Source organism: Lagenorhynchus albirostris, chromosome 12, assembly GCF_949774975.1.
Source record: "Lagenorhynchus albirostris chromosome 12, mLagAlb1.1, whole genome shotgun sequence".
NCBI lineage: Eukaryota > Metazoa > Chordata > Mammalia > Artiodactyla > Delphinidae > Lagenorhynchus > Lagenorhynchus albirostris.
The window spans coordinates 51,159,220-51,182,514 of record NC_083106.1 but is presented as its reverse complement, the minus strand read 5'-3'; the positions used below and the strand labels follow the sequence as shown (position 1 = coordinate 51,182,514).

The following is a 23,295-nucleotide window of genomic DNA, read 5'->3' as shown; positions in this document are numbered from 1 at the left end:
CAATCAGTCACTAAGAAATGTTATGGTTTTGAAACAGTTTGAGGTCTGAGACCAGCACTGGTAAAGTGAAGAGGGATTTACAAAAAGAAAGTCCGACACTAATTTTAACAATGGATCTGGTTTTGGATAAACAGAGTGTTCCTTTATTTCCCTGAAATTCCAGACCAGGAAGAAGCAACAAAACCTTTTTATTCTCCAATTCTTTTTCTGTTAATGCAATTAGCAAATATATGTAGATCTGTACTTACAAGTTTATAATTTATAAATGACCTGTACTTCCAAACGGCCATCCTTGCTTAAGCAGAATACACCTCCACAGCCAACAGCAACCATCAAGGAAAAAGCTTTGGACTTCCTTAGGTTAACAAGTCCAGGAAGGCAAGAGAGTATAAAAAGCAGTCTAGCCTAGGGGAGTTGAATATGTCCCAGGCAAAAGTGACTTATCCAGCACACACTTAAATATCTTTCCACTGCCTGAAGTGTTTACTTTTAAAATTATACCAAAAAGAGATGTGTTTAAGTATTATCCTCCTTTAAAATTGCAAATATTTCTAGGAAGACCACAGGGCTAACAGCCCATACATATGTTAACAAGACCATTTAATGATCTCATCTTTTTTTTTCATCACATGGTTTACTACCACAGGCATTCACCTGTTTAGATAACTACTGTACTTAAATACAAGAAGGCACCTACTGGGACTTCCCTGGTGGCTCAGTGGTTAAGAATCCGCCTGCCAATGCAGGGGACACGGGTTTGAGCGCTGGTCCAGGAAGATCCCACATGCCGCGGAGCAACTAAGTCCGTGCGCCACAACTATTGAGCCTGCGCTCTAGAGCCTGTGAGCCACAACTACTGAGCCCGCGCGCCACAACTACTGAAGCCCGCATGCTCTAGGGCCCACGTGCCACAACTACTGGGCCTGTGTGCTGCAACTAATGAAGCCTGTGCACCTAGAGCCCATGCTCCTCAATAAGAGAAGCCACTGCAATGAGAGAGGCCCGCGCACTGCAATGAAGAGTAGCCCCTGCTTGCCGCAACTAGAGAAAAGTCCATGTACAGCAACAAAAACCCAATGTAGCCAAAAGATAAATTTAAAAAAAAAAAAAAAGAAAGCACTTGCTTAATGAGCTCCTCCCTTCCCTCAGATTACCGAGGAATGATTTGTTCAAGCAACCTAAAACGGTAGCAAGGATAACGTCAGCCAGAAGAGAATCTAGAGCTCAACTGCCAGACTGTCTGAGACTAAGAGTCCCCGTCCCAGACTTTTTGGTGCTCCAGAGAAAGACCAAGGACTTCTGTTCCAAGCCCAGGGGGGCAAGCAAACACTTTCTACTAGAAAAAGTGGGTTTTAATTCAACAACAGAACACATGAAAAGACTATTTTAACCAAAATCAGAGGTCTCTGTAACACTGACTTGTTGCATCCTGAAACATTATTTCAGATTATATGACTGTCACCAACACTATTATAAAGTTTAGTTTACCTGCCTAGAGAGTAATCAAATAGGAGATATGTTTCTTCATTTCTGCATTTCTGGAGGTTGTGAGAATAGCAGAATTGCTTACCTGTACATGCAAACGCAAATATGCTTTTTTCTTTGATTTGTGTTGTGTTTAACGATACAGCAATGTCATACACTATCTCCCAATCTTTTAAGTAACACCTTAGATTTCAGTGAGCCAGAAGTCATAACCATTCACAATGTCAGTGTTATGAGCTGGTTTCTCGTGCCACCTCGTTTTTGGCTACCAGAGAGGAGGCTGCATAGGAAAGGAAGTGGACATCAAATTGTTGTTCTCAAGCAAACAATCTCTGTTACCTCTCCCATTTTAATCACTACCCTCTCATCAAAGATAAGGAATAGGTAGTATTCAGATCTGTCTGAACCTTAGCACAATTACAGATCCAATATAACTGACCTTTGGAATGAATTTCTTAAATGGTTAATTTACAGGACAAATTTTACCAACTGCAAGGGAATATGTAATTGCTTCCTTCTTTATCTTTTGGCAAGGGTAACTAAAATTCAGTGATTTTTTTGAAACTGAAAAACTAAAGTGATGCATACCCTTAAAAAAGGTGTTGTAATTATTATATAATAAAATTATAAATTAATATAATTATACATAATAGAATTAATTATATATAAATATATAATATATATTTTTATATTATATAATTATATATTATAATTATATAATATATATATATATATTATAATAAAATTCTCAACTTAAAAATTAGAAATTGAGAGAAGTAGGAGGTGGTAATGACCAAATGGCCAAAAGACATCCTCACTTACTGCTATACAAAGATGTCTATAACATATTCTTAAGGAAACGAAAAAGAAAAGCTGGGTACAAAACAGAACAACATGATAGGTATTTTTAAAACAAAAATGAGGTCAATCTATGTGTTCATATATGCTGAGAAAAAAGTCTGAAACAGCAAAATATTGATAATAATGATAATCTGTAAGTGGTAAGATTCTAGATGTTTTTAATTAAAATTTTTTCTTCAACTTTTCTGAATTGCTTAAATGTATAACTGCTTAGTATATAATGTACTATATTTTCTCTCCTTTTATTAGCTTGCTTTCATAATCAGATAAAATAAACCTACTTCTAGGGGGTGGGACGGGAAGAAGCATACCCTGTTTCAGTCTCAGAAAGGCTTCAAGCTAAGCTGTGTCCACAAATTGATTTATGGAATATAGCAATCAATAGTCTCTTGATTAGCAAAAATAAGATCTGTAAGTGGTGATAAGCATTCTGTGCAGAAAACTTGTGCCTTTCTCAATAAATGTGATTCAGGAGTACTGTCAGTCAGCATTTGACAGATGGAATAGACTCAACAGAGTTGTACATGCTTCACTAGTAAACCAGACCACTTCGGTTTGAGCAAAGGAGCGCCTATACTAAATTTAAAGTAAAATGCAACTAAATCTTTAGAAAAATGTTAATTATAAACTAATGTGGCCCAACTGAAACTCAAGTCAGCATAAGCTGAGTTGATGTCATAAGGTAGTATAGTTGTATTTTAATTCACGTTTAAAAGGTTGCTATGTACTTAATTTGCTTGGTATACTCAAACTGTGGAGGCTACTACAGATTTATAATCGTCTTTCAAAAACTTGCCCTGGGAAGGTTAGTTTAATGACATTTTTTACTACAGCGTGGAATGAAAGGACAACGTGTGATCCATCACTCTAGTTGGGAGGCAAATGAACCCACAGCCCCTCAGTCTTTAGTACTCTTAACAGCTGCTAGCAAAGGAAACAGTCATGTGTGTGCACGCATCTGCAGTTCTGATGGCATTAATTACACACGAATCTATTGCACTCCTCCCCCAATCCCCAGGAACAAATAGCAACGCATGAAGCAGTAGCAAAGGTAAAACACCCTTGAGGGAAAATTAATTCTAATATACATCTTGGGAGGAACAAAAGACAGATTTAGTGTAAATATGTTCTTTTCAAAGTGCTTTGGCATTTGAAGGGATACTGTCAAGATTTTTAAGTCACAAAAACTATATTGTCAGTGAAAATATTTTACAGAAAAATACTTTTATAGATAAAGGATGCTGAATAGCCTGCTAATGGTAACCAGAGTGGTTAGCTTCACTCTTCCGTTCCTCTTCATACAAATGGAGCACAAAGTATTTGAGAGATGCTTTTAAAGAAGAAAGATTTACCTACATTACCAAGGTGAGATAGACAAGGACTGGTAAAGGAGTAGCGCTCTCCCATAGTGGCCAATAATATCTAACATTTGTAAAGCACTTTATCATTTACAAACTGGGTTTAAGCACTATCTGGTTCCAGGTAGAGTCCTCAGCACCCAGCCAGATCTTCCAGGTTGGCAGCCTCCTTGGAGAAGCAACCTCTGAAGAACACGGGGAGCAGAAGCAGTGGCCAAATAAGGGGTGAATCTACTCACCCACCACCTGGGCACACACAACCCAGATGAGCCCTAATCTGCATGCTGATTAATATAAATGAGTGGCTTTAATAAGCCACTGATGAAGTCGGTGAAAGAATGGTTCTCTCCACTCCTTCCTACCAGACAAGGACCAGGTTTAATGAAGACAGTGATGAAAGGTCTGTTGCAGTAAACATACCACTGACTCACAGGAGTTCTGGAAGAAGCTTCTAACTCAGCTTTTTGAAGGGAGCCTCTTCAATGTTGCCAAATATGTAAGGCCGTGCTTATTTGTGGGAGGGATGGCAATCTGTTCTAGTGAGCTGGGGAACTTCTTTCTGGCTAAGGGCGAAGAGCAGAGAGAGAAATGGCACTACCAGTAGGACAGGTGCAGCAAAAACTAAGCAAATTGGTAATCTTAATTTTTAATTTAGAACAGCTGATACATTGGTTTATAAACTAACTACTGGTAACATTTGTCAAAATGGTTCACGAAAACTCAGTGAACTCCAGAAAAGTAAAATCACAGCTGATAAAACTTAAATAGTCCACAAGTTCAGGAAAATGGCTTGAGTATGAAGTGTTGAAATTTAACATTATATTGGCTGGTGCACTCATTTCAGAAACATTTGCTGATAGCCTACTATGTACCTGGCACTGTACTAATGAGACTAGTGATGGCCATATAAAGGCCATTTATTTGTCTTTGATCACCTAGAGGATTAATACACAGATGAGCTGCATGACCTTGGGCCAGCACATCACTTCTTTGGGCCTCAGTTTGCATATCTAGGTAAGAGGCATCTGTGCTTTATCAACAGTAAGCCCCATGATCAGAAACACCTAAATGTGCAGCTGCACACATTTTTTATTCATAACAATTGTAAGGAATGGTCAATTTGCCAAAAATGTGGATTCCTTTTACTAGCAATACAAAAGTAATCCGAAAAAGTTGTTCACTTTTTGAATGACGGTGCATGATTCTTGGCCTTGTTTGTCACTTAACAATGAAAAATATCATTTATTTATTTAAACAATGATTAGGTTCCTGAAAAGTGGCAGATAATTTAAAATGCTGACATCAAGATGAAACTTTTCAGAAGAAATAAAGCAAAAGGAGATGCTTTCCAGTGGTTAAAAAATGGTTCTGCCAAGTACCTTGCATTGCTACAAAAACTGTCAATAGTTGCTGAGGATTGCATGCTTAGTCATGAAACAAAGCAATTCTGCCTGTCATTATCATAGAGCAGTCAGCTGCTTTATTTTCCACCTTCTCCAACATGAGAATTCCTGCACATGAAGTCTGTTGGACTCAGGATGGTCCACGTTAATATGCTCTTTACTTAAGGGTACTGTTACACCATGTTTTGACTGGACTTTCTCTGAAGAGAATCATGTCTGCCATTTCAATGATCTGTACACTTTTCCCCATGTAGCCGATAACCTACATTTTGCTTTCACTGCTTCTTCATTTGAGGGTCCTCTCAGTGATGTTAACTAAGGCTTTCCAAGTATGATTTTACTGAAAAGTTAATCCCACTTTTGAGACGTTTACAATGTGAATCTTCAGAACACCAGCATCATAGTACAGTATTTCATGCAACTGAAAGGATGCTGCTGGCTAGAACACTGCTTAGTAGTACCAGCTTTCAAAATTTTTAAATTGTAACCCAGAGTAAGAACTATATTTTACATCATGACACAGTATATGCATACATGCATATGCACAAAAATGAGTGAAAAGTTCTATAAAACAAATTTTCATTATTATTTTCTTTTGCATTTCATTAAAAAAAAAAGTGTTGACAGTGATTTACTAAAACGATTTCACCACCCACCAATAAACAGGATGTGATCTGTGGTTTGAACCATTATCTTACATCATGCTGATATACGTCACGTATAGCTCATACTTTGGTCAGCCATCTGAATTGCAAACAAAGTCCTCAAATTTTCGCCATGCAGTTTAAACACTGTTATTCTGAAATATATTTGTAAAGGTGTTAACTTCTTTATCACTTTATAACAAAAACATGTAAATTAACTGAGTGTAAACAGGCAGGATAAAACAGAATCATTCTTGGGTACTATGGGATATATGCTGTTAGAGTGCATATCAATCTTGTTGGTTTACATTAACTGATGTTGACTATTAGCTTCAATCTTATTAGATTCATGAAAACAAATTGGTTTAGACCACATTGGCCAAAGAGTTAAATATTTCAGGATTTTTCTGGAATTCACACATACATCTTGCAAATTCCAGGGATACCATGTCCTTTGGGTAACAGAGTTCACCTTTCAGCACAATAAGTTCCTCTTCAAATTGCCACACTGAAAAGCAGATGTTTGTAATTTACAGACATCCCAAGGTCGGCACTTCAAAGGCAGTCACAGAAATAAAAGCATGACTCATATGCATTAAAATCTATGCATCTTGTCTAAATTGTATTTCTTCCAAATACCTTCGCAGCTCTTCAAAATCTGTGATTCAATGAAATTCTAAAAATAACTGGCCCTACTAATACTGCATTCTAGAATATTAGATAATCCATTTTCCCCTCCTTTAAAAAAATTAGGTAGTAGAAACTTGAGACTAGCTGCATTGTCCCTTGAATCAAATAATGGATACCCTTGGGTTTGAAATTCTCAAATCTATAAAGATATACAATTGACTTTCAAACTGTTATCTCTAATGCTTAGCACATGCACACAAAAATTTTCGTTGAATTACCAGTACTCTTCTAATATTTGAATTCATTGTATAAATCTTAACTATTTAAAAATAAATTTGCACAGTTACCACTTTGTCCAAACACTATTTTCAGAAATTTACATCTGCATATCACCTTATGGCTTAAAGTATTGATAAAATAAAGCCTAAGTTTCTCATCACAAATCTGCCATAAAGATGAGTTCACTAATTTGGGGTATTACTTTATTTATTTATTTTTAAACATCTTTACTGGAGTGTAATTGCTTTACAATGGTGTGTTAGTTTCTGCTTTATAACAAAGTGAATCAGCTATGGGGCGGATATTACTTTAGATTGCTGAAATATGCATGTCAATCTTAAGATCTCTGACATTTATAAAATATTTTGGCTTCTCTATTACACCTTTGATTTTTTTTTTTTTTTTTTTTTTGCGATACGCGGGCCTCTCACTGCTGTGGCCTCTCCCGCTGCGGAGCACAGCCTCCGGACACGCAGGCTCAGAGGCCATGGCTCACGGGCCCAGCCGCTCCGCAGCATGTGGGATCCTCCCAGACCGGGGCACGAACCCGTGTCCACTGCATCAGCAGGCGGACTCTCAACCAATTCCCCCCAAGGGAAGCCCTCATCTTTGATTTTTATTAACAATTTTTCTTGATTTCTTTGTTTCTCTTCATATTTAATGCCCTTGTCAGAATCTGGTTATATATTGTACCTTTACAGTCTTTCTTACAACACTCAGAACTGTAGACTATTGGCACTGGCAAGGAGGTAGGGGATGGAAATAATGCTGCCTTTATTTTGTAGATGAGGAAACTAAGAAAACAAGTTGCCTTTGCTTAGTAGTTATTTCTCTAAAATGTTTTATAAAGTCCTATTGATGTTTGTATTGTTTATTCCAATATTTAAGAACCACTAGTTGTTTAAGATATTATAAATTCCTGTATCTGTAACTGCAAAACTGCTGGCAAAAAAGGCATCATGGTTCTTTGTTGGTTTGTCTTCTACTTTAGTTAAGCACGAGGATTTCAGAGCCGGACTGCCTGGATTCAGGCAGCAGCTCTACCATTTATTACCACGAGGAAATTATTTAACCCTTTCCTCTGTCTCAGGAGAGATTAAATGGGTTAATACGCAAAAAACACAACAGTGCCTGCTACATAGTAAATACTCAAAAATATAAGGTTTTTTTTTTAATGTTTGGTAGTAATTTTAATAACTATTAAATATTCTACATTATGAAGTTTCTAATTTCATTTCAAAAATGGAATATTAACACATTAGATAAACAATATGGAGGAAAAGATCTCAACTGGAATTCTAAGAGATAAAATGAGCTGTCCAATGTTAAATGGCGAATTAAAAAAAAAAAAGGTAGGGATAGGAACTAGGTCTACAGACTTCTACTTCAGGGCTATTTCCATGACTCTTTGTAGCTTTATATGTCATCACTGAGGAATATAAAATAGGTAAGTGCTATAAAGCTCAACATATGATGAAAACATAAGTGATCCACAAGAGTGTAGCTGCTTAGTAATGAAGTAGTTAATCTGATATTCTAAACAGAGAAACTGTCCTTTAAAAACTAAAGATTGAACACAGACACACAGTATAGTTTTGATGTTTACTGATATCTGACTGACCTGAACAAAGAACAAAGACGGTTAAGCCACGTGAATAACAACAAACAACTTAATGCATTTTCCAAAATTCTTAAAAACAAAGTTCCTTGGCATAGCCATACTTTCTAACAAACCCACTTTAATGTTTTCACAGTTTACAATATCAGAAATGACCTCAGGGTCAGGCATTTGTCAGTTAATGACCTGCTGGGCTAATGGCCTTCAGCTTTGCCTTGGGCACACAAGTCCTCCAGTAGGTCATTAGCTGCCAGAAAAGGGCTCTTCCCCAATCACTATTGCTAAATAAATAAAATTTGCTCCTGGGTTAAGGCCCTGTAAGCCACCTTTGGCTTAGAGTGAATTTTTTCGTTGAGTATTTACAACTCAGAGGAAAATGATGGAAATGCTAAAACCAAAGCTATATCAATAAAAGTAATGAAAAGCAGTCACGTGGATCCTTTTGGATGCTCTTAAATTTTCTTTTGCTTATGGTGTTCAAATTCAGTCTTAATTTAATATAGCAGGCACCAGATTACAAATGCACTGCATTTTGGAATTTCATCTATAAGTAAATTTTTTTGGAGCTTATACTACATTTTCCTAAAATAAAAGGCTATAAATGATGGCTAGGTTCCCAGGGAAGCCCACAAAAGCTTAGTTAGCCCATAATATTAGAAATACCATATACTTGTAATTAAAAATAAGATTGAAAACCACAATCTTATAAGACTTGCAACTAAACAAAATTGGAAAACAAAACTAAATAGGAAACATTTTTAAAATGATCTTTAAATGTTGATGGTTGCAGGGAAATTTGGTTTAATAAGAGAATAAGGGTAGAGACACTGGTTCTTTCCTATGACTATCTCATTTCTAATTATAATTTTCCTTTTTCTTAACACAAGAGTATACCAAGCTTTACTCTGTGTTCTTCAACTCCAAGTTTCTTGGTTTATTTTTCCTCTTGAAAAAAGCAGAGAGAAGGCAAAATGGTGGATGGCAATTTTTCTTTTTTCTTTAAAAAAAAATTTTTTTTTTTGGCAATTTTTCTGAAACAACAGGTAAAAGAAGAATGAAAATCTGGAGGAAAACAGCTGAAGAGGATGTGTATACATTTTGGAGACTGTCTAAGGTGAAATGAACTGAGTTGTGAACAGGAAGAGACAAAGAAAGGGGCACTGTGTACAAGTCTACTGGGTGAAGAAATGATGGTTGGAGAAGAGACTGGGGTCAGGTGGCTGAAGATGAAGAGGAAGTAATCAGCTGTTCATCTGCCTAGTACTTTGTAAACTCTGAACTCAGGAAATTCCTTGAGTAAAATCATTAGAAAGGCAAAAGAAGAGTACTGAATAACTCAAGCTGGAAAATACATTTTTTTCTCTCTCTGGCTTTGGAGAAATAGCAATTTATGTCAGTGAAATTGGAGGGGAAAAAAAAACTGGTTTAATTAATTTTACTTCTAGAAAGTGGGAAAAGGGATTTACAAAAATTGAGGTTGCCAAAGTATACAATGAGATTGCCATAATCAGTATGTTTCTACCTCTCATGGCCAACCACGGTGTGTGGTTCAACTGTACCCATGTCAGAGGGTGTATTTTTGTAGAACACAGACTTTTTTTTGGCGGTACGCGGGCCTTTCACTGTTGTGGTCTCTCCTGTTGCAGAGCACAGGCTCCGGATGCGCAGGCTCAGCGGCCATGGCTCACGGGCCCAGCCGCTCCACGGCATGTGGGATCTTCCCAGACGGGGGCACGAGCCCGTGTCCCCCGCATCGGCAGGCGGACTCTCAACCACTGCGCCACCAGGGAAGCCCAGTACACAGACTTTTTAAAAAATGGGTTTCTTTAAATGCCAGGCATAGGGAAGAAATGCTTCTCTTGCTCTTTTTTTCTTGTCTTCAGGTTTCTGGTTTGACACAGACACTCAGAGAAGTGTCCATTTTGCATGATGGCATTTGACCTTCCTATGACAAAAAGCTACTTCATTCCATTGTTTTATGGCACCACAAGGGTAAAGTTCAAGGTTTTAATGAGATAATACATTTTAAAAGAAGATAATATTTTGCCTTTTTAAAAAATTTATTGATTTATTGATTTAAGGCTGTGTTGCGTCTCCGTTGCTGCGTGTGGGCTTTCTCTAGCTGCGGAGAGCGGGGGCTGCTCTTCATTGCGGCGTGCGGGCTTCTCATTGCAGTGGCTTCCCTTGTTGCAGGGCATGGGCTCTAGGCGCATGGGCTTCAATAGTTGCGGCACGCAGGCTCAGTAGTTGTGGCTCGCGGGCTCTAGAGTGCAGGCTCAGTAGTTGTGGCACACAGGCTTAGTTGCTCTACGGCATGTGGGATCTTCCCAGACCAGGGCTTGAATCCAAGTCCCCTGCACTGGCAGGCATAATCTTAACCACTGCACCACCAGCGAAGTCCCTGTCTTCTTATTTCTAGCACACATCTCAAACATTTATCACTTTCACTTTAAATACAAGGAAGCAGACTCAGAATATAAATACAGTGTCTGTTTAATATGTGGCTATGTTAGCATGTGATAAGAAAAAAGCTGGAAAAATTATTTTGGGGATTTTGAAATTGTAATTTTATAATAGTATTTTGACTTCTCTGATATGGAGATAGTTTCCTTTATCGTTACAACATATGACACCCCACTTACGTTCTGCACATATTTACTCTAGTCATGAAAATCTACCCTTGACTGGGTCATATGAAGAAAAGAACATTAATCATGGGTGTCAAACTAAAGAGGATGAAAGCAATTAATTCAATAATTTCCACAGGTAAAATACTTATGACAAGACTGTAAACACACAAGGTCACAATAATGTCTATTTTAAATGAATATGACAGAGAAAAACTTAAATTTCATATGACATAGTATGTTTTTAGGTTTCACTTTTCAACATGAACTTGAAAGTAAACAATATAACAGATAAGAAAAACATCAAAAAACCAATAGCAGCTGCTTTATTAAAATATATAGATGGTATAAAAGGAGATTTATATGCATAAATTGAGCATATTTATACAAACAAAATTATTCCTTGTAAACAACATATTTATGCCTTTTGGAAAACAAAGTTAACATAAGAGAATACATCAGTTATGCAACGACTACATCTGTGCCACTGGTTATTTAGAAATATAAATCACTAATGCTTAATAGAATGGCTCCCAGGAGTGACATCATGACAATGTTATGGGATGTTTAGACAAGACCCCAGAACTAACTAACTCACAGATGTATAATCATAGGTCCATTAAATGAAAATCACTACAAAGATTAAAAAAATAACATGGTGAATTAAATTCTTTAGATACTAGGGTCATCACTGTACATAAAAAACACTATTTTTTTTTTAAAATAGATGACAAATAATAATATGCACAGTCTTATTTACACTGTGGCTTAATCTTAAAATACAAATCCAGTCTATAAGTAAACACAGAGACGAGGGAAAAGCTCTAATGGTCAGCCAGATTTCTAAATTATAGTGCTTTTCCATGTTATGATTTTTCCCCAGTTATTCAGTGTGTCTCATTGATAGCTTGATGCTCAAACACTAAAATTTTAGATTCTGGCATGACCCCATCATTTCAGCATTCAGTGATGTTCTGCATGAACACAACATAGAGCAATTTATTTCAATGGAGTCAGGGAATTTACAGCTTAAAAAGAGGCATCTGAGGTCTCTTAGTTCAGGGTCTTTATGTAGTGAAGTACTAAAATAAAAAGTTGCCCTTAGGTCCCAAAATTGAAAATGAATGATAACTCAAGCATTAATTTTTAAACTCACTACTGAATTCAAAATCTTGTTAATTCACACGTACGTGACTACAGCTAAAACAGTAAGAAGACAATTATCAGAGGATTAATATACCAATTTCTATACTTAGAGATATTTAAAAATCTAAGTGTTACCTAAGGCAATTACCTTGAAGACCCCTAATATCTTCAGGGAAAAGCCAAAGGGAGAATAATTGACTTTGCTAATTTTACCCTTGGTAATTATAAAACAGCTCTGAATTTCATATGACTGCAGAATACTTCATCTAATGGCCTGTCCCAGCAGAAGTACAGTGATAAACACATAATATAGAAATTCAGACAAGAATTCAGTAGCAAAAGAAAATGGGAAATTGGTAGAATGAGTAAGTCATAAAAAATTAAAGTTGCTACAAATATGCTAATTTTAATTACCAAGTTAAATATACACCCTCAAAGAAAAAGCAGACAGTTACTGTGGAGAAACAGAAAACTATACACAACAATTCTGTGTTATGTTCTACCTGCTCCCTCATTTCTGTGGCCTCTATTTATGTTGCTATTGCCGACAATTTTTCTTTCTTATAAAAGAAAATTAAAACATCATTAAATAGAATCTAACTTTACCAAGATATTAACCATATGTAGAGAGCTTATTTATCGCCACCTCTTCTTCCCCTTCAAAACCCCCCTTTTAGTAGTTAGTATTATACTTAAGCTTCTGGGAACTCATTTAATAAAATTATTCCTCTTCTGAGATAAAACTTTACTTTCCTTAAAAAAATATTCTAAGGGGAATATTGCCATGTATTTAAATGAAAGGAACTGGCTCTGAATATGGGAGATTTGCTTTATCAAAGAAAATTCTTTGATAAAGCATTTTAGTTACCCCTTAAAATCTACTCAGTTTAAAATACTGTTCACATGATTTGGAAATCATCTATTATGATTAAAAGAGGGCTACAAAAAGCCTAGATTTGTAGAAGATCAATTATGGACCCCTGGACATGGTAGTCAAGGTCTTTCACAAAAAGTGAGCCAGTGAAGCATCTTTTGAAATTGACCTTGTAGAGCCTTCAATGACCCTTTGAAGAACAATGTGCAAAAGATCCATGTTTTGGATGAACGGGGTTGTGTAGAATAAAGGCTTCAATTTAACACACAACTATCAAAGTCAGAAAAAAACATACCATGGTTTAAAAAGGAAAAAAATTCCTCACCAGACAAAGGTTGATAAAATGCAAATCTAAAGGTGCAAACCTGTGCACAGACCGTGAAGGTACAGGGCTCACTGGAGGGGAAGGGAATGCCTGATCATTCTTATTCCAAGGAGAAGCTTCAGGCTGAACCGTTGCTTGGATATTCTAAGCTTTTTTTGGGGGGTGGGGGGAGTAAATCAAGTAGTGCTACTGAAATCCAGTGCCTAATGGAGCAGATGGTGGAGGTCTTAGACTCTGGAACATTTACAGTGATGCTTCTGAATGCAAAACACCAGGAGTGGATTTCACCGGCTGTGAATCTGATTTGATTTTGATGGGAACAAAGCCTCCATTTTCTCTGAACTTGAACCACACTGAAAGAAAGAATATGTGAATGATACAAGCTAGCTAAGAAAAAGGAACATATTAAATATTATTCCCATAAAGTGGTTAACACAAGTGAATACTTGTTTGTGTCATTATAGCATGTTAATAATATTTGTACTTAATATTTGTACCATCATCTTAACCTTATATAACATTTCATCAGAATAGCTTAAGTGAGTTAGATCTGATGATCACAGCAAACAGATATAAATTTGTCTGAAGGCAATAAGCTTTTTTTTTTTTTTCTTTTTTAATGGTAGGGGCCAGGCTGAGGGCTAATTACTGAAATGTGGACCTAGTTAGTATGTCCGTAACATCTCTTCCTCTCAGGTATGTGGGTCTAAACCATGAGTGGCCAGTGTGTGTGGCTAGTCATCTGCATACCAGACCTGTACTTTCTGAGGCTTCCTCCTTCTCCAAGACCCAAAGTTCAACACAGACCATAGCAGGTATGGTGAAGGGGGAAGTTGGACAATGCAGTCAGAGAGTGGCTCCCAAGTCAACTGAGATTATTTATTATTCCATTTTATTTTTAATTTTTTTTTGCGGTACGTGGGCCTCTCACTGTTGTGGCCTCTCCCGTTGCGGAGCACAGGCTCCGGATGCGCAGGCTCAGCGGCCATGGCTCACGGGCCCAGCCACCCTGCGGCATGTGGTATCTTCCCGGACCGGGGCACGAACCCGTGTCCCCTGTATCGGCAGACGGACTCTCAACCACTGTGCCACCAGGGAAGCCCCTATTATTCCATTTTATACGGCCAATTCATTTCTTTCTTTAGCTTCCTTTTCAGATGAATATAAAATATATATTAAAGGTACCATACTATTTTCTCCCTAAAACCAGCAGGTCTGTCTTATGAAAATATGTGCTAGCCAAAAGTGGGATGGGAAGGTAAGGCAGAATGCTACTTGTCTCCCAGTATCTATTCTCTGCATCTTCCGGATTTTTGGTTGGGCACATGGCAACCTCACAATCGTTTACATTTCTTAGTCTCCCTGACAGCTAGGTGTGACCATATCATTAAATTCTAGCCAATAGGATGTAAGCAGAAGGATTTCAAATAACTTCTGAGAAACGTCTTTAAAGTGGTGACACTATACAATTTATCATCTGAATTGGGCCATGTGAGAGTAAAAGGGAGTGCTAAAATAATTAAAATTTTGTACTTTTTGAAACTGGTATTTATTAACTAACAATTGATTTTATTATACTGGGGGACTTGTTAACTAGTTCTATTCAAAAACCATTTTCAAAAATAAAATTTCAAAAGAAATAAAAATAACATATATCCATGTACATTAAAATAAAATAAAAAAGAACTTCTTTATATTGATAATCTGAATATTAAAAAATAGTCAGTAGAATAATTATTCTTGGTACATATTCACATACTTTGTTTCTTAGCAATATCTGTCTCTAATATTGTGTCACTGGCATTTTTCTGAAGGATGTGTCTGTAAAAATATGGCATTTAAAAATAAAACTGCTAGCAATATTCTTCACAGTTGCATTTTATAATTAATTAATTTGAAATTACTGATATTTTAGATTCTTATTGGTAGACCATAATATTTTTAATTGAGAAAGATGCTCTTTCTACAGGTTCTGAGTTACTTGGTAAGCTCAGAGCAAATTTTCTAAATGGAAGAGACACTCAGTTCTAATTTTTTTTTTCACATTGAAAAGTGTAACTATTCCACCCCAAATATTTTCAAGGTACTGTCTTCTTGCTTCCTTCAGAGTACTTTCCTTTGACAAATATTTTTTTTTTTTTTTTTTTTTTGCGGTACGAGGGCCTCTCACTGTCGCAGCCTCTCCCGTTGCGGAGCACAGGCTCCGGTCGCGCAGGCTCCAGACGCGCAGGCTCAGCGGCCATGGCTCACGGGCCCAGCCGCTCCGCGGCATGTGGGATCTTCCCGGACCGGAGCACGAACCCATGTTCCCTGCATGGGCAGGCAGACTCTCAACCACTGTGCCACCAGGGAAGCCCTGACAAATATTTTTAAAAGATAAAACTTGTCAAATAAATTGACTCTATGATTCTTTTGAATGTTTTGCCAAAATTAGATGCTGCAAAGTCTAGGCCTTCTCAATTTCATTTCATTCATGTATGTGTATAATTTATTCAAAATAGGAGCACCACCAAAAGATTCTTCCTGCGAGATGAAATATTCCCAATCAGAAGTACAGAATTGCAAATTTTAATCTTGTAGAGCATTTGAGTTCTTACCATTTATGTTGTTCAATTCCTTCTTTCCTTCTGTAGGGAAAAATTCCAATGGAAATTTTGTTTTCATTAATTGTAGTTCTATAAAAGCTTCATTGGGTGTTTCAGTTGTTGAACACTTGATTTCAGATTTCCATTTGATTTTGAACAAAATGTCACCAAAACTTTGATGAGCCATTTATAACAAAGTTCAATACCATTGTTGGGTATAAAGATTTCTAAAATCTGATGACAGGCAACAAAGAGAGAAGGCACATATTGTGGTGCTGAACTATATAGTTTTATACTCAATATCAGCTATATCCCCCAAATCTTGTAGTCCAGAGAGTGACTATAAAGATATTTGTAAATTTTTGTAACAATAGCTTCTATTTCAATTAGTAGAATGTTGATGTTTGTTTCGATGCAATTATGAATTATGGGTGTGCCTCAACCAGTTCCAAGTCCTCCATAGATTTCTCAAGATAGTAAGACGGTCATTTTTATCACAACACTGTATGTGTTTCACCTAAATTTGTACCTGTATTAATATTGTAAACTAACAATTTTATCTTTCATGTTCAACTTTTTTTTTAAAGTCTCTATTGAATTTATTACAATATTGCTTCTGTTTTACGTTTTGGTTTTTTGGCCGTGAGGCATGTGACATCTTAGCTCCCTGACCAGGGATTGAACCCACACCCCCTTCACTGGAAGGCGAAGTCTTAACCACTGGACCACCAGGGAAGTCCCTCATATTCAACTTTTTTTTTTTTTTTTGTGGTACGTGGGCTTCTCACTGTTGTGGTCTCTCCCGTTGCGGAGCACAGGCTCCAGACGCGCAGGCTCAGCGGCCATGGCTCACGGGCCCAGCCGCTCCGTGGCATGTGGGATCTTCCCGGACCGGGGCACGAACCCGTGTGCCCTGCATCGGCAGGTAGACTCTCAACCACTGCGCCACCAGGGAAGCCCAAGGAACTTCTTAAATAAACAATATTGCATCTAAATAACTGAATATTGTGCAACCATTAGAAAGTTTATGAAAAAAGTTAATGACATGGGAAAATGCCCACATCATATATGCCATGAGAGAAAATAAGCAGGATTAAAAAAAATCTTGCACATGTAAGTTCTCACTTATGTTACCCCCAAATCCACATATATAAATGTATGAATAAACAAACAAAAAAAGACTTAAAGGAAATACGTGAAAATATTAACCAACAGTGATTATTTCTGGATAGTGAGATGATAGGTATTTATATCTTTATATTGAATATTTAACACTACCCTATAGTTAACAAATAATTCCATCTGTAATCAGAAAAAAACAGAAATTAATTTCAAAACTCTTTCCTAGCATTTACCAGTTTTAACTGGTGTTGACACTGCCATCATCGTCATTATCATCACAATTTTACGGAGCATCTATGTGTGGGGAGCTGAGGCAGCAGGGTGTCCAGACCTCTGTGGCTCCTGCAGTCAACCAAAGGCCATCCAGATACAAGCAAACCCTGCCCAGTTTTACCTTGGTGTTCTGAAGAAGAGCTAGTCCATTGCAGGCATTTGCTAGAAGAAAGTCTCCACTCAGGATAGCTATTTTATTTCCAAACTGCATGTCTTTCAGTGGCCCATCAGAAGATTGCAATTCATCTAAATTTACTATCCCACGATGTACAAGGAGAGCAGTATGGATAAGTTCTGTGATTTCTGCCAAACTTCTTTGACTAAAACATAAAGGTAAGACTTGTCTGAGTATAAAGAATACCAACTTATCACTAATGTCAGACTTCAGTTTTCAACAACAAAATATTTTATAGATTAGTGTCTCTTTTTTTAGATTATTCCTTTTTCATGAAGTTTTTTTCTATTGAGATATAATTGACATATAACATTACATTAGTTTCAGGTGTACAACATAATGATTTGGTATTTGTACATACAGTTGACCTTTGAACAACACGGGATTGAACTGTGTGAGTCCATTTACATGAGGATATTTTCAATAAATACTTAGGTATTATACAATCTGAGGTTGGTTGAATTTGCAGATGTGGAACCACAGATATGGAGGACCAGCTATGGGCCTTGAGCATCCGTGGATTTTGGTATCTGTAGTGGGTCCTGGAACCAATCCCCCGTGGATATCAAGGGAGGGCTGTATTGCAAAATGAACACCACCGTAAGCCTAGTTAACATCTGTCACCACATATAGTCACAAATTTTTTTTTCTTGTTATGAGAAGATCTACTGTCTTAGCAACTTACAAATACACAATACAGTATTATTAACCACAGTCACCATTTATGCATTATATCCCCAGTACATTATATCTTCATGGCTTTTCTTTTTAAAATAACTAGAAGTTCGTGCCTTTTGACCACCTTCACCCATTTTGTCTCCCTTCCTACCCTCCACCCACCCCCCGACCCCAACCTCTGACAGCCACCAATCTGTTCTCTGTATCTATGAGTTGTTTTTGGTTTTGTTTTGTTGTTTTTATATCCCACATATAAGTGAAACCATACAGTATTTGTCTTTCTCTGACTTATTTCACTTAGCATTTTGGAGCTTCGTGGGGTTTCTTTTTGAAGGTTTCAAATGCACTTTTTTTCAGTCATGCCATATTTTAATGGGTACATGGTACTTTTACTTGGCATCAATTATGAATTGGTTTTGAAGCAATTCAGTATTATACCAGCTGGATGACTGATGATCACTGATCTCTCCATTCTTTTGGGGTGACTCTGCTAGCAGGGGACAGGTTCCACAGTATTCCAATTTGTGTTGCTGCATATACCCATATAGCAACACAAAGTGGCCCCACTAGTATTACCAGTTTGTCATGGAAATCAGGTGTACGCTTCTGGTGTCTCTGCCTTGCCATTGTTAGCTGAATGCTTCAAACTCAGGGAAACATCATGGAGTTGAAGACAGAAACTGTGGCAAATGCAGCTGAGGGTTTGGTGTAACTTCATATCAAGCACCCTCGCAAAGACACTTGAATGAAGTTTTTATTAGAGGCCTTTCCACCAAGTAGTTTGTGACCCATAAGCAGATCCTGACACCTTTCTTCTCTCTACCATTCCCCATTCTCTATCCCACGAGTCACCAGGATTCCCCAGAGAGAAGCTGACCAGTAAGGGCCACCCTCTACAGTTCCATTTAGATACTTTGTCCTCAGTATAACTTTAAGATTTATGAGAATTCTTACTGGTATCTAATAAAACTCCAATTTGAGTGGGAATATAACTTGTGCCAGACATTAGGTTAAGCACTTTTATGCATTATTACTTTTAATCCTAAATGCAAAGCTGTGGGATTTACAGACATGAATAGAATGTGGTCTCTTCCTTCAAGGACCTTATCTTTCAGAACAAGAACCAAGATATATATCTACAGCAGTAATTAAAATAGAGAAGGCCCTTGAGGAGCTTATAGTATAGTGCTGTATCAGACAGGATTTCAAGAGATGTTTGTTTTCTTTTTTATACTTTTCTATAGTTTGTACCTTTTCTATAACAAAAGTATTACTTTTATAATCATAAAAAATTAACAATTACTATAAAATTTAAACCTCATAACCACCCTATGATAGGTATTACTAACCTCTTTTTATAGGTGAGAAAATTGATGTACACAGTTTAATGACTTGCCCAAAGGCACACAGTAATACAGAGCTAGAAATCCACTGAAATCTGTTACAAATGGCCCCATGTGAATCATGTCACTTCGTTTCCACGCTCCTGTGTAGTCCCCTCCACCCTAACTTTGGGCTTCACCATGTGACTTACTTTGGCCAAAAAGACATTAGCACACGTGACATAAGTAAAGCCTTCTAAGTGTTCATGCATTAAGGCTTGTCCAGTGCAGTCACACGAGTGACCCCAGAATGTAAGAAATAAAATGGCTGTTTCAAGTCACTAAATCTTAGGATAGTTTGCTATGAAGCAATAGCTATCTGATACAGAAACTGGTATATCTAGGAGTGGGTGCTGTTGCAAAAAAAGCCTAAAATATGTGTCAATGGCTTTGAGTCTGAATGTTTGGGGCTAGAGGTAAAGGCTGAAGAAATGGCAAAGTCTTAGTAGAATCTGGAAAGGCAGTGAGGAAACTGTTATTGGGGGATTGAGCAAAAACATATGGTGTTATAAGGTAGGGAAACAACTTGCAAAAACTTTTATCTGTGATAACTTGAAAGACAGAAAATATACCTAAATATTAAAAAGTAGGTAGTGAAAGTGGAGAGATCAGTGGAGGAAGCTGTAACAAAGGCCCAAGTAACAAAAGGGTTTGACCTAAAGGTCAAATTTAAGCATTTGACCTAGAATAACAGCTTTAGACAAGGAGACAAATAAATATAAAACAATCTAATAATAAATATAAGAGACTCTTCTCTCAAAAAAATGTAGTACTTGTTTAACAACTACAGTACAGTAATTACATAAAGATGCAATAAAATAAAGGAGCCAAAATACTTGGCATATACAAAAGAAAAATTACGTTTCTGATTTACTCCCCTTGCTTCAAAAAAAAAAAAAAAAGTAAAAGAATATGTAAAAATGACCCCGTGTACATACTGTATCTGACTACAAACTGGGGGTGTAGGAGAAGATGAAGCAGTGAGTTAAACAGCTTCTGAAAAGAGTAGATTCATGGTTTAGATTAAAACCTCACTACATCCCAAAGAAAATCACCAAGGATGGAGCCTTATAAGACTATTGAGAAGTTAACAGAAAACATTTTTGAAAAGCGAGCTAAAATTTAAAACTATCCTTTAAAAGAGTGACTAAAAGAAAGGAATAAAAATATATTTTATTAGTACCCTGCAAATGTATTCTAGCTTACGAAAAAGTTCACTGCTACATTTCACAAAAATTGCACAATGAGATTATGAGCAAGTATAAAACTCAAGAAGGGTTAAGCACTGGATAAATCTCTCATGCAGTTCAGCTTATGAAAGAAAGTAATAACCAGGGAAACAGAAGTTGTAGGTGTTTTGAATTACCCTAAGGATGAAAATGAATGATTGGGAGCTTTTAATAAAGACATCTATAATCATAAAACTGCATTCATTAAACAAATGGCAATCTTTAAATGCCACATGGCCAGAAACAACAAAAACAGTGGTAATAATAAAAGTGAAAAACCATAATATGTACAGCACCCACCATTCGCAAAGAACTTTCACTTATATTATCTACTTGTGATTCTAATTACAGCAGGTCTGGGAGGTTAAAGACCTGGTCGGAACATTCAGTTTATAAAGGACAAAGCTGGAACCCAGAGTCACCTTGTCATAGTGACCAATGATAATTTAAAATGTTTATTTGCCTAATGAATAGCAAATGGTGGTAGGGGCCAAAGTCACCAATGTTACCAAGATTGGTATATGCCCACCACAAACTTGTCCAATTTTCATCCTTAGTTCTAAGCACTACAGAAGAGAATATTTCTAGGAGAAAGTACATTATGACTAGACTTGACTCTTTTTGTTCATAGTAGCTAGGGAAAGTAATCAAGTTGTTTCCAAATCATTTGGTTAGAATCAAATCAAGTGATTTAACTCAATCAGGAACCTAGATAACACTTCTACCTCTACCTATAACAGATAGGTCGTGGGCAAATCCCTTAAACTCTCAGGTCCTTGGTCTTCTGAATACTGAAAGGAGGGGAACTGGAGAAACAGTCTCTTCCAGTTCTAAGGTTCAGGGATTTCAGTCTTAAAATTTAAGATTCAGCTCTAAAATTCTAAGATTCGGGGATTAAAAAAAAATTACTTAGACTGGTAGTTAATAGTTAAAAAGAGACAAAATTATTGCTATTATTGGTACCTACTTTTCTACAAGAAATAGAAATGAACTGACTGGTCATCTTGAAATCTGTCCTGCAATTCCACTATCTAGTATGATGCTCTCAACTTCTAAGATTTTACCATTAGATTAACAACTTCAGGCCACATTACACAAGAGTTAATTTAGCATACAGCAGAGAAGCAGTGACAATATGAAAGAATCTGGGAATTTTTCCTTTTCATTATCTTATTCCTATTTTAGCCTCCCAAAGCAATCTAGTAAACTTTCAATGTACTGGATTTTTAAAATTATCTTGTATAAAAGTCTTCATGCGATCTTATGTATATATGTTTTAGTACTTGGGTATTTTTCATGCTAAATCTTGATTGGAAAAGAGTCACAAATGAATACTGCTTATGTTAAGTAATCAGAGTAAGGAAGTAATTACTACATTGAATGTAACCCCGAGGATTAATCAATGTTTTTACACGAATTTTCACCAAATTACTTTCTTTCAGTTATATGTTAAACAACTTAACCTGCTTTGATCCATATTCTTCCAACCATTCTCCAATTTTTTTAGCATCCTAAGCTTTAGAAATAAGATGGCAGACATTGCTAGTTACCTCTTCACTCTCCCCCTCCTCACTACTAACATACCTGTAGTTATAGCTGGAGAGACAATGTACTCATTTAAAAACACTCACCTCCTCAAGATCCCTTGAGGCTAGAGGGGATTGTGTAGCACAGTCTGGCCAATGAATGTAAGCAGAGGTCCACTAGGTGGAGTTTCTGAGAAATCTACTGAGTTTCTGATATAAGAGAACAGATTCAGATGGCATGCCTTTGGCATTTTGAGCTTACCTCTTCCTCCCGTTTGGTTATGGCCCAGCTGCCTGGGGGCACAATAGAAACTTTAAGGATCCTAAGAGGGCCCCCAACCTAAGGATGGTAGAGCAGGAAGAAATGAGAAGCCTGGACCCCTGATGACTTCTTAGGGCTGCACCAGCTCTGACATGCCCATCTCTACACTTCTTGTTATCTGAGACAAATAAACACTGCATTCCTTTAAGCTACTGTTTGCTGGAGTCAAACTCCTAAAAGATATGGTCAATAAAAACTATACCACAGGGGCTTCCCTGGTGGCGCAGTGGTTAGGAACCTGCCTGCCAATGGAGGGGACACAGGTTCGAGCCCTGGTCTGGGAAGATCCCACATGCCACGGAGCAACTAAGCCTGTGCGCCACAACTACTGAGCCTGCGCTCTAGAGCCCACAAGCCACGACTACTGAAGCCTGCGTGCCACAACTACTGAAGCCCACACGCCTAGAGCCCATGCTTTGCAACAAGAGAAGCCACCACAATGAGAAGCCCGTGCGCTGCAATGAAGAGTAGCCCCCGCTCGCCACAAATGGAGAAAGCCTGTGTGGAGCAACGAAGACAAAACAAAACAAAACAAACAAGCAATGAAGACAAGACAAAACAAAACAAACAAACAAACAGCTATACCACAAAAATGGTAAAGAAGACATTTTACGTTCATATTTCTGCACTCTGGTTTTATTCACCTAATATTATCTCTTGGAGATAGTTCCACATTATTTACAAATAAAGGATCGCCTAGTTCTCTTTAACATCTCTTCAGAGGTCCATTGTATAGATGTGCCATACTTTTGC

The 23,295-nt window shown here is 37.2% G+C and overlaps 1 protein-coding gene across 6 annotated transcripts in view; it reads right to left on the bottom strand.

Moving 5' to 3' along the window:
- Nucleotides 1–23,295, bottom strand: part of PDSS2 (decaprenyl diphosphate synthase subunit 2) — a 269,913-nt gene that overhangs the window by 105,356 nt on the left and 141,262 nt on the right. For all 6 annotated transcript variants that reach the window (XR_009543821.1, XR_009543820.1, XM_060167776.1 and 3 more), the window contains one exon: nucleotides 17,352–17,550. Coding sequence is in view for 4 of the 6 variants with exons in the window: in XM_060167776.1 (XP_060023759.1) it covers nucleotides 17,352–17,550 (199 nt within the window). In the remaining 2 variants the exon portion in view is untranslated. The remainder of the gene's footprint in view (nucleotides 1–17,351; nucleotides 17,551–23,295) is intronic.